General features: G+C 39.8%; 1 protein-coding gene across 1 annotated transcript in view; it reads left to right on the forward strand.

Annotated features, from left to right (window-relative positions):
• The window catches only part of NCKAP5 (NCK associated protein 5), a 1,051,270-nt gene that overhangs the window by 734,442 nt on the left and 299,929 nt on the right, over positions 1–16,899 (forward strand). The window contains 1 exon segment of the mRNA XM_021075797.1: positions 5,286–5,373. Within this exon segment, the coding sequence (XP_020931456.1) occupies positions 5,286–5,373 (88 nt within the window).

A 16,899-nucleotide genomic window follows, 5' to 3' on the forward strand; every position in this document is an offset into this window, starting at 1 on the left:
TTCTCTGACTCTAAAGAGGCTCCTGACATCACCGTGCCCTGAATGATCAGGGAGTTTCCTGCCTTGAAAGGATTCGGAAAATCATTATCTGTGAACATTCACTTCCAGAAGAATCTTCCTTTGTTGACCAGGGAGACTGTCCCTGTGAGACGTGGGTGCAGCTCCAGTGACAAGTAACCTGCGTCATCTGCTCTCTAAAAGGATGTCTGTGATTAAGGTGGACGCTGGGCTCAGGGAGAAATGTTCTTTCACTAATCTACCTCTTAGGTGGTTCCGAATTGTTAGTCTTCCTATGTGTTCTTATTTAATGTCCTATTTTTCTACCTTTAAGTTAATGCCCTTTTTAAGCCAAGCTATTTTTTTCCTTTCCCACGAAGGAAATACTATAGTAGAAATTGATGAATTAAATGATAGGTGCCTCAAAACATGTAATCTATTTTTAATTAAATAAAATTCCTCTATTTATATCTAGGTTTCCTGAAATATCCTGCTTGGCCTATGAATTTGGTTTATTTTTTCTGACTTGTTAAGGATTTAACTTTTTAAAAATAGTTCACCATTGTAAACCCATTCCAAGAGCAATAGTTTGCTGAAAAAATAAATAAATAAAGTAAAAAAATAAATAAAAAATAAAAATAGTTCACTTAACATACATTAGAATTTGTTACATTTCACTAGGTATAACTTTAGCCTAAGTATAGTTTTATATAAATTTTTAGTTATGACAGCTACTTGACTAGTGTTTAGAGGAAGAAAGGATTTAATCTTAGGTCAGACAGAAAAAACTAGAAGACATTGATTAAAGTCGCTATTTAGGGAGTTCCCGTCGTGGCCCAGTGGTTAATGAATCCAACTAGGAACCATGAGGTTGCGGGTTCGATCCCTGCCCTTGCACAGTGGGTTAAGGATCCGGCGTTGCCGTGAGCTGTGGTGTAGGTCGCAGACGCGGATCGGATCTGGCATTGCTGTGGCTGCAGTGTAGGCTGGCGGCTACAGCTCCGATTAGACCCCTAGCCTGGGAACCTCCCATATGCCGTGGGAGCGGCCCAAGAAATGGAAAAAAGACAAAAAAAAAAAAAAAAAAAAAAAAAAAAAGTCGCTATTTAGCAATAAATTGCACCAATCAGAAACTTAAAACAAAGAAACTCTGCCCAGGCCTGACCTAGAGAAAGAAATTGGCTTATTTTTAGTCACATTTGGGAAACAGATGGTGGAATTGTTCTGTGCAGACTGGTAATGCAATCCCTCACATGTCAGGTATCAAATAATAAAAAGAAGGAAAATGTCATTGGGTATTAAAGTACAATGGATGATGCGTCACAGTCTTTGATTTTCAGGAAAATAGGTAGAGAAGTTTGCTAAATGAGAATTTTTTTTAAAAAAAGATATCATTAGGGAATAAATAATGATATATTCCTGTCAGGTTCAGAATATTTTCTCTGTGACCAGATTCATAGAGGTTATGAAGAGACGAAACAACTTAATTTTTTTTACCAAGACTTGGGCTGGGTCCCTACAGCACTGTTCCAAGTTGTAGCTTGGAAATGTAATTGGTTTTAATTAATCATGAAATTGTGCCAGAAAAGTGCTCACAGTATTTCTGTGGCTCTAGGCTGCTTCAGATTCTGTTTTAAAAACTTCTTGTCCTCCCCCCTTTTTTTCTGTCTTTCTTTTTTCAACTCTACAGCCAAGAAGAATAGGGGAAATGTGAATAGATGTTTTTCTTTTTGATCCAACAACTTATGCATAGAACTTTTAATTATATAGATGAGATAATTCAGCAAGATATGCACAGAGACAGAATTGTATTTTAATTTACTGATGGCAAAGACAAGATTTTATTTTAACTGAGCTCTAACTATTGGGCCATAATTAAGTCAGGTTTATAAATGAAAAAAAAAAATAAGGATTGAAGTAAGAAAGACTTTCAGTCTCTGTACTAAGCTAGGAAGAAAGTAGGCTAAGACTGAGAAAACGAGAGGTAGTCCCTGCTGATCTTGGGCAAATTATTATCATTATCATTAGTTTTCTTATTTATGATGGGTTAGCAAATATCATGGAAAACCAACTATCATTGAGGAGGTTGTCTCTGTTTCTATAAGATGAAATGAAAGATTAGAAATTGTCTTCCTTCACTTATTACTTCAGAATGTGTGTCTTCTTCACACCTATTCTTTTCACATAAACTTATGGGTCTCTTCTACGAGATCTTAAGCTCTCCCAAGTCAAAAATAATATTGTTGCTTTCTTGGGTTTAAACCTCAATAGGTATTCACAAAGAAAACTCCTAATTAGGAGTTAAGATTCTTCTTCATTTAAAATCATGTCCTTGAGGCATACCTATTGTGTCTCAGTGTGTTACGAACCTGACTAGTATCCATGAGGATGTGGGTTCGATCCCTGGCCCCACTCAGTGGGTTAAGGATCTGGTGTTGCCATGAGCTGTGGTCTAAGTCATAGGCAAGGCTCCGATCCTGCATTGCTGTGGCTGTGGCATAAGCTGGCAGCTGCAGCTCTGATTCAACCCTGAGAGCTTGGGAACCTCCACATGCCGCAGGTGTGGCCCTTAAAAAAAAAAAAAAGTCCTTCAATGTAAATAAGGCCTACTGGAGTAAGGATGTTGTTTTTATAGTCAGTCATAAAAAAATGGTTTTACCCTAACTCCCTATCCAACTAGACATGATTCTGTAAGTAAGCCATTTAACCTCTCTGGTCTTCAGCTTTCTCATCTAACATAGAGATATAATGATATTTTAAAAGTGCATTATAATGATTAATCTATGAGAGAGTCTTTTGACAAGTTAAAAGTGCTATTTAATTTTATTAGCATTAGTACCATAATATATGTGAAAATATAGGGAACAGATTTTGCTTTCCTGGCTGGATGGATGAAGAGGTGGCTTGCATAAATGTGTTGTCACAAATCATTCTCCCTGCACTCCTAATTAGTATCCATCATCTGCTTGAAATCCTGAATGGATCCCTGAGAAGGCAGCATTTCCCCAATTATAGTCCAGATTTGGATTGGCCCAGTTCATCTCCATTCACTTCACTCTGCTGCTAAGTAGCGATAACAGCATATGAGAGGTTGGCATTCTGAACCATACTACATTGGTTCCTGGAAGGGTAATGCCACTTCCAGTAATCCATAGGTTTCTTAGAGCCAGCCGTAGTGAGTGAGAGATGCTGGGTTAGCCTACTTCCCTCCACAACTCAAACTAGGATCATACTGAGTCACTAAAATACTTCAGGTTGGGACTTGAGGAAACAAGTGACTCAGGTTCTGGGCACAAGAGCACTGTGTTCAGTGTGTTTAGTTCGAGCAGCAAGCTTTGAGAGTTCTGGTCCTTGAATCCTCATGGATGAGTCCCAAGGACAAGGCCATTTGAACACAGTCTGAATATACACAGTCAATGCCTGTTACAGAGCAAGCACTTAATATTTTTAAATGAATTAACAAGAGATTCATTTTATAATGTCAGTAGAGCCCCTATTTTATCCATAATTGAAGGAAGCACATAAGAAATATATGACATGGTTCTATACCAAATATTGTAAGTTACTTCAGAAGATAAAGCACGTATTCATGAAATCTTTGAGCATTAAAGTGGAGAGTTTTTAAGTGATAGAATGAATGATTTAAAGTTTAGGACTATAAGAATTCAAAGAAGTAGGGGACCAATAATGAAGTCTCTTAGGAAGTTAAACTTGAAGTGGATTTTGAAAGATGAAAAGATGAAGGAGTGTTGGCATTCCAAGAAGTAGGAACAGCATGAGAGAGTGTCTGGAAATGGAAATGGATGTATATGTTTTACTCATTACTTTTGGTCCATGAAGGGAGGGAATAGAATTTGAACTGGGTATTTAAAATAGGATTATGGCATACTATGTATGTCATAATATGAGCCACAGAAATCCTTGTAAATGTGCCCTAAGATATATTTGTAAAGGTGTTTGCTAATTGGCATAGCAAACTTTTGGAAATAATTTAAATTCCACTAGCAGGAGAATGATTAAATGATTGATGGTGCATTCACATCATGGAATATTTGGAAACAGTTGAAAAGCATAAAGTAGATCTTTATGTGTTGGCATAGAAAGACCATCATGGGAAGACTACCAATATATTAATTAATGGTGAAAATGCATTCATGTAGGATTTGTCAACTTTGAAAGTTGATTTTTAAAAAATCAAAGTGGTATTTAAGGAAGATTACTGGGATGACCTAGTATCAAATTAAACAGTATAGCAGTACCTTAGAAAACTGTATATACAACTACTATATGACCCAGCAATCTCACTCTTGGGCATATATCCAGACAAAACTTTCCTTGAAAAAGACACATGCACCTGCATGTTCACTGAAGCACTATTCACAATAGCCAAGACATGGAAACAACCCAAATGTCCATTGTCAGATGATTGGATTAAGATGTGGTGTGTGTGTGCGTGTATATATATATATATATATATATATATATATATATATATATATATACAATGGAATACTATTCAGCCATAAAAAAGAACAAAATAATGCCATTTGCAGCAGCATGGATGGAACTAGAGACTCTCATAATGAGTGAAATAAGTCAGAAAGAGAAAGACAAATACCATGTGATATCACTTCTATCTGGAATCTAATATATATGGCACAAATGAACCTTTCTTCAGAAAAGAAGATCATGGATTTGGAGGATAGACTTGTGGTTGCTAAGGGGGAGGCTCGGGGAGGGAGTGGGATGGATTGGGACCTTGGGGCTAATAGATACAGACTATTGCCTTTGGAATGGATAAGCAATGAGATCCTGCTGTGTAGCACTGGGAACCATATCTAGTCACTTATGAAAAAAGAACAAATACATGTATGTGTAACTGGGTCACCTTTCTGTTCAGTAGAAAATTGACAGAACACTGTAAACCAGCTATAATGGAAAAAATAAAAAACATTATATATGGAAAAAAAAAAGAAAGTTGAAGAGAGCTGTTGGGACATATTTTTAGGAGTACAGAGGTGAAAGGCCAAAGATAGAGACCTGAATGGTGATGAGAAAGCTCCCAGAGACATTCTGCAGAATGATTGTAAAGCACTTCATGATAGAGGCTTAATATAGGGAATGAAGGAGAGAGAAGAGTTTTAAAAGAGATTTCCAGGTTTAAGCTTAGGGAATAAGATACTAAAGACTGATTTCTACGCATTGGAACAGACCTGTGTGAATTGGAAACATTCCTTAATGAAATTATTTATTTATTTATTTATTTATTTATTTATTTTGTTTTTCAGGATGGAAGAAACAGTACGAAATCTATTGCAGAGTCAAGGATCTCCAGAACAGAAAAAAGAAGAAACTGTTAATATAATGGTCTATCAGGTACACCATGTTTCTTGCTCTTGGCTGGGTATTGGCCAGCTTATTTTGCTTGAATTTCTCTAACTCTGTCCTCCCCAAGCCAGAAATAAATAAACAAGCATGATCTATACCCCAGTTCCAAGAGCCATCCCGTCACCTCTGTTTGAGAAATCCTCTCTACGTTTATTTAACTCATTCATTTCTTGAATTTTGTAAAAGGAAGCGTAGATTTTGGTTGTACCAAAAATAAGGTTATAGTGATGCAGAGAGACCTATGGAGGAATTGCAGCACTCTGAGGTCAGAACTCTAAGAGAGTTCTCTACAGCCTTCTCCAGGAACACAGGGGAGGAAGTGACTCATCCTGCCCTGGAAGGTAAGGGATATTTCCCAGAGGACTGACATATAAAGTGCCTGAGGGGTAGAAAACAAGAGAAAGATCATTCCAGGCAGAGGGAGAGTTTAGGTAAAGGGGCAGGGGTGTGAATGTGCACAACAGGCTATGGAGAATAAGAAGCTCATAGGGACTGAATCACGGCCTGGCGAGATAAGGCTGGTGGGAAGAGAGAGGAGACGGGAAGAGCTGGCTGGAAGTTATACCTGTGGGCTCTGCTTGTGGGTATGGCCTTTGTGCCTCAGGTGATGTGGAGTCTGCAGAGGTCCAAAGTGAGTCACTGGTCAATGCAGCAATAAGGGGTCACCTTCTGGTAGCCCTTAGCCCACGGTGGGTGCTTCAACACTAACAAGGTGGCCAGGACTGGAAGCAGGGCAGCAAATCTGAGGGTGACCAGGGTTGGCCACACAGATGAGAAGCTCCATCAGCGGAAGGAGCCCTGCAACTTAATCGAGTTTCCAGTTTGTTTTGTTGATGGTTGTTCAGCAGGTAATGGTAATTTTGGTGTTTTCATGAGAGAAGGTGAGCTTAAGTCCTTCAACTCCACCATCTTGTCTCTCCCTCCCTCCATCTAGATCAATGGAGGACTTTCATATAATATCACTTATATCTGGAATCTAATACATGGCACAAATGAACCTTTACACAGAAAAAAATCATGGACATGGAGAATAGACTTGCGGTTGCCAAGGGGGAGTGGGAGAGAGTGGAATGCACTGGGAATTTGGGTTAATAGATGCAAACAATTGCCTTTGGAATGGATAAGTAATGAGATCCTGCTGTATAGCACTGGGAACTTTGTCTAGTCACTTATGATGGAGCATGATAATATAAGGAAAAAGAATGCATACATGTATGTGTAACTGGATCACCTTGCTATACAGTAGAAAATTGACAGAACACTGTAAACCAGCTAAAATGGAAAACATAAAAATAATTATAAAAAAAAAAAAAGAAAAGCACTTCAAGTCACAAATAGACATCCAATCAATAGCTATTACACAACTATGCATGGAGAGCTTAAAAAAGCTAAAGAAGGCAAGGAAATGGGTCAAAGTTTAGGGTGATCCCTGGGCAGCCCTAGAATTTTGCTAGCTGGAAAGTGAGTGGGTTTGGGGAGGTAAGCATTGGAACTTGGCTGGTAAAGGTAATTTTACACTAGCTTCTTTGAATTCACGGCTTCTGGACTCTGCAACCCAACGTGTGATGGCAGAGACTGAGAGGCATCTGATAATAAAAGTCACAGTATCATATAAAGTTAAGAAATCCAGTCAGAGTTAGCCTTAAAAAGTCTGTGTCCTAAGTTGTTGGCTCATGAGACATTTGCAGGGCTACAGTATGACGATGGGGACCACTGTTCTCCATCTCCAGTGAAAACCATACAAGGAGTTGATGCCAGCTCACTCAGAGAAGATTCAGGCTCACTCCATAAAGACAGTAGAAAAACCACTAAAATCCATTTCTGGGGAAAAGGTTTAGGTTCTTCTTGAGGAGGTGTTCTTCATATGGGGAATGCATGCCTAGTCCTGATGGGGGTCACCTACAGTTAGGATAAGGATTTATGTCTTCTAGCTCTGAATCTTTCCTAGATATTATATCTGCTTGGGCAGAAAATTGAGGTATAAGTAAAAATTTGGACTTGACTTTATGTTAGGTGGTTCTGTTTAGCCTAAGAGTGCTATGAACCTGAAATGTAATTCCTCTATTTTACATCACAGGCACACCAGGCTTCAATTAGAATTAAACAATTCTGCACTACTCCTGTGCTTTTAAAAAAAAAAAATTTAGTTGATTTACAATGTTGTGTCAATTTCTTCTGTACAGCAAAGTGACCCAGTCACACACACACACACACACGTATGTGTGTGTATTCTTTTTCTCATATTATCTTCCATCATGTTCTGTCCCAAGAGATTAGATACAGCTCCCTCTGCTGTACAGTAAAACCTCAATGCTAATCTATTCTAAATGTAATAGTTTGCATATACTAACCCCAAACTCCCCATCTGTCCCACTCCCTCCCTCTCTCCCTTGACAACCACAAGTCGATTCTCTAGGTCAGTGAGCCTCTTCTTGTTGTGTAGATAGGTTCATTTGTTACATATTTTAGATTCCACATATAAGTAATATCTTGTGTATTTGTCTTTCTCTTTCTGACTTTACTTAGTATGAGAATCTTTAGATTCATGGATGTTGCTGCAAATGTCATTATTTTGTTCTTTTTTATGGCTGAGTAGTATTCCATCATCCTTTTTTTTTATCTCCTCATTGTGACTCTGTTTCATCCAAGTTATTTTAATTTCTTCATTCTTTGCTAATCCCTTCACCCCTTATTAGCTAAATCTGCAGTGTAGATACTTATCATCAGAATTTGTTTTTTAAAACCAGAAGCTCCATGGAAAAACAGATAGACTTTAAAAAAATGTGTTTTAAAATTATTTCCTATTAATAACCCAGTCTATCAGATTTGGGAAAGCAGTTCTTCTCTCCAGGAAGGAGACAGTTACTAATGTGAATGAATGCTACCTGGAAGGGATTTTTCAGCTATAGGTCTAATTGTCCTCAGGCTCATTATCTGAAAAATGGGAGAAGGATATGGGTTACATGACCCACAAAGGTCATTTATACATTCAACAGATATTTATTGAGTGTTGAGTAAGCATAACTTCATCCTCTGGGCATTCAAGACATGTAAACAGAGAGAAAGGTGGCACTGAGTGCCTGGGAGGCCCCTGTTGCCTTATGCAAACTAGTGTTCTAAACATAGTGAATAGTAGCAAAATAAGTGTGCAAGATGTATGAGGTGAAACCAGTGGAGTGCATAGTTAACACCTCCCTAAAGCCAAATTCTGTTTCAGGTAAGAGCTGGGAAATGTATTGCTTCATAATATGGAGGGTTATTAGCACACCTGACTCAGATTTTCCAACTATAAGATTTCTCTGACAGGAGCCAGAGGCCCATGCAAAGCTTAGGCCTACGGGAAGGCTGGAGTGGGTTTCATTTTCTATGGTAGAAGTATTTGTTCTGAGGCTTTTATCACTGAGTTAATACAATAACAGCAGAGAAATAGCCTTCTGGGTTCCAGGCCCAGGCTCATTGCTTTGCATGGTTAAAGCATGGTTGTGGTTTGTTCAAGGGGCATGTTCCTGAAGACTTCTCAAAATTGCTTACTTGTATAATATGGAGCTGGCGAAATCCCATCTGGCCCTGTTCAAAGGTCAGTGGGTGTTTCAATAGCTGAGGCAGACCTGCTCTGTGGTTTTCAGTGGTTTATAGTTCACCAGCTTTGTCACTGTGCACAGTCTTGACTCTTTTTATTTTTTTCCTTTGTTAAAGTTTCATTGAGGTATATTTGATTTACAATGTTGTGATAATTTCTGATGCACCGCACAGTGATTCAGTTATACATATACAGACATTCATTCTTTTGCAGATTATTTTCCCATATTAGTTTCCTATTGCTGCTGTAACAAACTTTATGGCTCAAAACTACACAAATTCATTTTCTTATAACTCCAAGATCAGAAGTCTAAAATCACAGTGCTGGCAGGGCTACATTCTTTCTGGAGCCTTCAGGACAGAATGATTTCCTTGCCTTTTCCAGATTCTAGCATTCTTTAGCTTTTGACCCTTTCCTCCATTTTCAAAATACATCATTGTGAATTCTGGCTCCATTGTCATTTCTCCTTTTTCTGAGTTTAACCTTTCTCCATCTCTCCCTCTTGTAAGGACCCTGTGGTCACATTGGACCCATCCCCATAATCTAGGATAATTTCCCCATCTCAAGGTATTTAACCACATCTGCAAAGTCTCCATTGCCGTAGAAGGTAAGGAAACATATTCACAGCTTTCGGGGATTAGGATGTGTATATCTAGGCAAGGGACCATTTTTCCGTTGATCTCACATAGTCACACATTAACCTAGTAGGCTGGCAGTACCTAGCAGACACCAAGCTAAGTGCTAGAGATACACAAAGGTCTTTGCCTGGAAAGTTCGGTTTACAGGATGCTGAAATGTGGAGAGGGAGGGCAGATAATTGAATATATACAACAATGTGATCAGACCCCAAGTTGCAGCCTGCATGCGTTCTGGGAACAGAAAGGAATTTGGCACCAAACCTGCTGCATTGATCTCCCTGGAGACCCTTCCTCCTGCCTAGGATTTGTTTTCAGTCTCTGTAGTCTCTCTAAATGGACTCAAGAGTCATGTGTCCCAGGAGTTTCTGTGGTGGCTCAGCAGTAAGGAATGCGACTGTGATGTAGGTTCAATCCCTGGCCTTGCTTAGTGGGTTAAGGACCCAATGTTGCCATGAGCTGCGGCATAGGTTACAGATGCAGCTCAGATCCTGCATTGCTGTGGCTGTGGCTGTGGGCTGGAAACTGAAGCTCTGATTCCATCCCTAGCCTGGGAAATTCCATATACCATAGGTGTGGCCCTAAACAGTAAAAAAAAAAAAAAAAAAAAGAAGAAGAACCTTGTGTCCCAGAGCTGGCTTTTCTCAAACATCTCAAAAACCCTAGTATTTTAATACAACATCTGGATGTCAGGACACATACATTGGGTGCTTTATAGTCTCCAAAGTGCTTACACAAATCTATCTCATTTGTTCATTCCAGCAGCCTCCAAAGTAGATGTGATCCCATGTGTTTTAAGGGTAAGTCTCCAAGAAGCCTGATTCAACTCTGGCAAATGCCAGGTGGTAGAACTAGAAATAAATCATAGACTTTTCTAAGTGAAATACATAGAATAAAACTAAACAGTTATCAGTGGGATCATCTGATGGCAAGGTAGGGAGCAGACATAGTCTAAACTACCCAGCTCACAGAGTCCTTGTGTCAAAATACAAAAAATAAGGGAAAGGAAACTGAAGTCAATTAATAAGCCATATAACGTTGTGCCTGCCATTTCTGCTGTGGAAGAGACAAGCCCATGAGTAAGAGAAATATCATTATCCTGAGGGAAAGTGACATACCTACTGCCTAGGACAGACTCGTTTCATTAAGAGGAAATAAAAGACCGCAAAAGATTGTCTGTGGAGGGGGCTGAATAAGGAAAAACATCTTCTGTTTCCCTTCTGCCCTGTTTCTTTCTCCAGCTCCTTCTTTCTAGACATTTGGGGGTTTCTTCTGTGTCGTATGATAGATTCTTGTCACTTAGGTCACTGTTTCATTTAGTTAAGTAGTTAGGAAACATGTTAGAAAAAATATTAGTGATTCAATATGAATGGGGCAATGAAGCATCAATGAAACGGAGCAGCTAGTTGAGAGGACCTCACTCCTTCAGCTTCATCCATCAAAATATTTCATTGCAGGCAACCTGACTGAGATGCACAGAATGGTAAAGCAGTACATGTTCTTTTCCAGTCCTTTTGTGTTATAACTACCTTCTGTGCTGCTTTGTTGTAGCTGGTAGAGGTCCCCTGGTTTCTGCTTTTTCACATGGAACATGGATTGAACCCACATTAGCTCATTTATTTAGGAAGAAAAAAGTGGACCAAGAAGTGGAAGCACTAATGAGGGGGAAAAAAAGACCTGCAGGTGGGCATGGCTTCTGCCATTAACAAGACTTGATCTCAGACACTCAGTTAATCTCTCTGGGTCCCTCATTTTTCATTTTTGTGAAAGAAGTTTTAGACTAGATCAGGGATCACAACACAAATACAGTTGCCAAAAATGACAGTGGTTAAGGTGGGCCAGGTATGATAATAGTCACATGATCTCTGAGGGTTTACATTTTATTGTTCCACTTTTGTTAAGGAAATAGGTACAGAGAGATGTGTTTGCTTGTTTTTGTTTTGTTTTGTTTTGTTTTGTTTTGTTTTGTTTTGTTTGTCTTTTTGCCATTTCTTGGGCCGCTCCCGTGGCATATGGAGTTTCTCAGGCTAGGGGTCTAATCGGAGCTGTAGCCGCCAGCCTACACCAGAGCCACAGCAACATGGGATCCGAGCCACATCTGTACCCTACACCACAGCTCATGGCAGCGCCAGATCCTTAACCCACTGAGGAAAGCCAGGGACCGAACCCACAACCTCATGGTTCCTAGTCGGATTCGTTAACCACTGCTCCACAACGGGAACTCCTGTTTGGTTTTTTTATGTCTGTCTCTTACTAAGAGGCAAAAGCCTTGCTTTTAAAAATTATGGAGAAGGGGGTGGCACAATAGGTTAAGGATCTGGCACTGTCACAGCTGTGGCTTAGGTCACTGCTGTGGTGCAGGTTCCATCCCTAGCCCAGGAATTTCTGCATGCAGTGGGTGTGGCTGAAAGAAAAATGAAAAACATAAAAACATGCAATAGCAACCCACAACTGGGTAAATGCCAAGGGCAGTAGGGAGTGGTGGAAACTTTGGCAAACTGCCTGGAGAGCCTCAATTTGGTCTAAAGGCAACAGTCATAACCCTGCTACTGCAAATTAAGATAACTCAGTATATACACTAATGGGTACAGGTGGCCATATGTTTCAAAAAAGCATGAAAATTCAAGTTTTTCTGAGCAGTTTCTCAGTCTTAGTGGCTTACTTTTATATGTATATTAAACAAAATGTGTGCTAGACTCTGGGCAACAACCCTCAGCACAGTAAGATGATTTTGAAGTTTTCTTTTTGCTTGTAGAACTCTGGGATTTTGATGCCTCTTTGCAATCCCATGAAGTCTGGTCTGCACTGAGTGCAGCTTGGAACACGTCAGCCTACAGCCCTGTGACTCCCTGCTCATAACACGTGCTGAGTGGCTACTGTGTACGTTAACATTCCCATCATTGAATTTTCACAAGAACCACTTGAAGGTCTCCATTTTACAAAAGAGGAAACTGAGGCACCAAGAGGTTAAACAGCTTTCCCACAGTCACACATCACCAGCGTTGGGTCCCTCAAGCGATGTGGCACACTTTTGGCCAGCAGAGTAGGTCACTACCAAGACGGAGTGCAGAAGTTTTTAGGAGGTGGAGCACCTCTTTGTCCCGGGAGAGGCACAGAGATGTTGATATAGTGCTCAGCAATGTTGCAAGGGTGTCTGCACATGGCTCTTTCCACCCCTTTGTTTTGCCCGCCTTCATGGACAGCCCTAGGCTGTGTGGTTTCTGAGCCCAGCTCCATCTCTTCTAGTGATGGTCTAAGCTCCATTATTGATCCCTTAGCCTGCGTTTAAAGTGATGTGGTCTGTTACCCAAGCTACTTCCGTTCTAATTGAAAATCAGCATGACATTTTCTTTCCTTTTCTTCTTTCGTTTCCTTCTTTTTTTTTTCTTTCTTTTTCTTTTTTTCTTTTTCTTTTTTTGTAATTTTAGGGCTGCACCTGCAGCATATGGAAGCTTGCAGGTAAGGGGTCGAACTGGAGCTTCGGCTGCTGGCCTATACCACAGCCACAAAAACTCAAGATCCAAGCCACATTTGCAACACACAGCCCCTTGAGGCAACAGTGGATCCTTTAACCCACTGAACGAGGCCAGGGATTGAACCTGCATCTTCATTGCTACTGGTTGTGTTCTTAACCTATTGAACCACAACAAGAACTCCAAAAATGACACTTTCTTTAAGTAGTTTCTTAACAGCATTCTCAGATATGATAAGCGGGTGATGCTGAGGGAAAGGGAACCTTTCTAGTCACCCTAAAATCTGTCCATCATCAAATATATATCCAGGTCCTTTTATGTACATGGAAAACCTGTGACATAGGCTGGGGCCTTGCTCACTGAGGCCCGGGTCTTGCCAGGCAGAGATGTTACTTTATTTCATAAATTATAATTCCTATAGGGATTCTTTTTTTTTTTTAAATTTAAACCTCACCTTCTTTCCCTGTAATGACTTCATTGTACTACTTTATATAAATTTAAAAAAATTAAATGCACTAGAAAGAAAAGTTAGATTGGAAAGTTACATTAATTAATCAATTACAAAAGATACTTTTCTAAGAAAGCTTGTGTATGTGTGGCCATGGTGTGCAGCAACTTGATGTGAGATCTTAGTTCCTAGACCAGGGATCAAGCTCCAGATAAAGCATTGAAAGCACCAAGTCCTTAACCACTAGACTACGAGAGAATGACTTAAGAAAGCTTTTTAAAGTAATAATATTCCTAGTACAATTAAAGTGTGAATTAAATTTTTTGAATTTAAATTCACACGCCTTGGAGTTCCCATTGTGGCTCAGTGGTAATGAACCCGATTAGTATCCATGAAGATGTTGTTTGATTCCTGGCCTCTCTCAGTGGGTAAAGGATCTGGCATTGCAGTGAGCTGTGGTGTAGGTTGCAGACATGGCTTGGATCCCTAGTGGTTGTGGCTGTGGTGTAGGCTGGCAGCTATAGTTCTGATTCAGCCACTAACCTGGGAACTTCCATATGCCATAGGTGCAGGCCTAAAAAGAAAAAAAAAATTTTTTTTACATGCCCTTATACAATCTGATTTTGTCATTTCTGAGTTTTATGGGTCTTTTTTTTTTTTTTTTTTTTTTTTTTTTTTTGTCTTTTGTCTTTTTGTTGTTGTTGTTGTTGCTATTTCTTGGGCCACTCCCGCGGCATATGGAGGTTCCCAGGCTAGGGGTTGAGTCGGAGCTGTAGCCACCGGCCTACGCCAGAGCCACAGCAACGCGGGATCCGAGCCGCGTCTGCAACCTACACCACAGCTCACGGCAACGCCGGATCGTTAACCCACTGAGCAAGGGCAGGGACCGAACCCGCAACCTCATGGTTCCTAGTCGGATTCGTTAACCACTGCGCCACGATGGGAACTCCCTTATGGGTCTTTTGATTCCTCTGGTCCACAGATATCTTGGGAACCAGTGAGATACTTCAAAACCCATCCAATTCGCCATCCCTGCTTCCCTGTTTTGCAGAGTTGAGAAAATGGAGTTAATGTTCAGAGCCCAATTCTCAGTCCAGTGCATACTTTCCAGCTTTTTACCACATCTGTGTGGATTCTTTCACACACATTACTCATTTCAGTAAGTGTGCTGGCAGTTAATTAGCCAGGAGAACTGAACTCTTTAGAATTCTTCAGAGAGCTTGACTGTAATCCACACAAGTTATTCATTTAAAAAAAAAAAAAATGTGGTACAGAAATGCAAATCCAGAGGTCAGCAGTAAATGCCCACCAATTGGGAAAAATCATCTAAAATTTTACTGAGTGTCTGTTGAGAGAGCGGCTAAGTCTTTACACAGGTATTTATAAAATTCTAATACACAATGGAATGGGAAATATTTTTATTGAGTGCTTTTATTTATGTCTGTGGCCTGTCATCTCAGAAAGTCTCAAGTGCCTTTGATTCTGCTTTAAGAAATGTGGCCTTTTCTCTGAATTGCTGTGAACTTTGAATTGCTGCTGAAGTGGGTAATGGTAATAAAGGGAGTATTTTTATTGCGTGTTAAGTTTTAAAGGGCTGAAACTGTGCCTTGGAAAAGCAGTTCTCTTCCTTCCTTTTTTTGTTTGTTTTTAGCAATGTCCTCTATTCAGACAGCATGTTTAAATAAAGAAGGCAGAATTCCTTAAGGCCAAAGTGGTGAGAGTCAATACAGCCCAAAACAATGTCTCTCATAAAAGATTTATTTTCTCTTTGAAAATATTTATAATTTTACACCCTACAGAAATAATTTCTAGAATTCTAGAAATTTCCAAAACAATCTCATTTGGGAGCACTTCTTAGTACACTGACTAAGGAAAATGTTTGGAATTCTCTAAATGCAAAGTCATATGAAGTGCTTTGAATGGAATAGAGGAGTTTTAAGTAATATCACTAACACTTTAAATAGTTACCTACACTTTTCTTGAGAACTTTAAACCTGGTTTCGTGGGTTCTGACTCTTCTTTCTTATTCGCAGTTTCTGTCTAAATCCTGTGCTCAGACATGAATACTTTTTCCTGTTAGATGTTTTTGACCCATAACTGAACTCTCACCAAGGAAAAATAGAATACAGACTCTGTGTTAAAGCAAATGTAACCTGTGAATAAAATGGTGCCCTGAAAAATCACCTTCTCTTCATACAGGTGAGCTGGTTATTGCCAGTGAACTTGAGCTGCTTTCCTCAGTCAGCTCATCAGAGGGCCAGACTTTGATTTGGAAACTCCAGGTGGTGTCTTAGGTTGTAAGGTTCTGTGGGTAGAATCCAAAAGGTGTGTTGCACTTTCATTAGTGTGAGGCTTGGGAAAATACTTTGGGTACATTAGATCATTAACCAAGCCTATCAGTTATTTCTTCCACTCAGGAAACAAATGAATTCGAACAGAGCCAAATCACGATGATATCAATCCTTGAACTTTGATCCTATTTTCCTAACTTACCCGAGGCTACAAAACTATTTTTTTTCCAGGACTTGGCTTATCAATGCTTTATGAAATGGAGGTAAAATTGTCCATGGGGATAGATGTACAATGTTGGAATTAGGAAATAGTTAAGAAAGAAGTGGAAAATGCCTGCTAGGAAAAAAAATATTATTGAGATCTTTCTTATACTAACCATTTAGCTATATTGTCTTGATTTTGTCTTCACAAGCCAACACAGCAGAAAAGGAAAAAAAAAAATCACCAGGTGTAGTGTGAAAGGAAAATGGTCTGGTTAGGGGTCTGCTGTCTACCCTGAAGCCATTGCAAGATTCAGATGTTCATTGGCCTGATAGGCACATCTGAAGAGGCACAGCCATGGTTCTTATGGACTTAAAAGCTTCTATTTGAGCCTGACAATGGTTTCTAGGCTTGGGAAAAGTGGCCATCAGCCAAAAAAAGGATCTTCTTCAAGACTCAACTGTAAGGGAGTTCTTATCATGACCCAGCAGTAACAAACCCAACTAATATCCATGAGGACGTGAGTTTGATCCCTGGCCTGGCTCAGTGGGTTCAAGGATCCAGTGCTGCCATGAGCTGTGGTGTAGGTCGCAGACACAGCTCCAATCTGGCGTTGCCGTGGCTGTGGTGTAGGCTGGTGGCTATAGCTCCGATTTGCCCCTAACTTGGAAACTTCCATATGCCATGAGTGCAGCCCTAAAAAAGACAAAAAAAAAAAAAAAAAAAAAAAAAAAAGATTCAAGCATTAAGACAAGGATTAGATTTTTTTTTTTTTTTTTTTTGGCCTTTTTGTCTTTTTAGGGTAGCACCCGAGGCACATGAGGATCCCAGGCTAGGGGTCTAATCAGAGCTGTAGCCGCCAGCCACAACCATAGCAACACCAGA

The sequence above is a fragment of the Sus scrofa genome, chromosome 15, assembly GCF_000003025.6.
Source record: "Sus scrofa isolate TJ Tabasco breed Duroc chromosome 15, Sscrofa11.1, whole genome shotgun sequence".
NCBI classification, from domain to species: Eukaryota; Metazoa; Chordata; class Mammalia; order Artiodactyla; family Suidae; genus Sus; species Sus scrofa.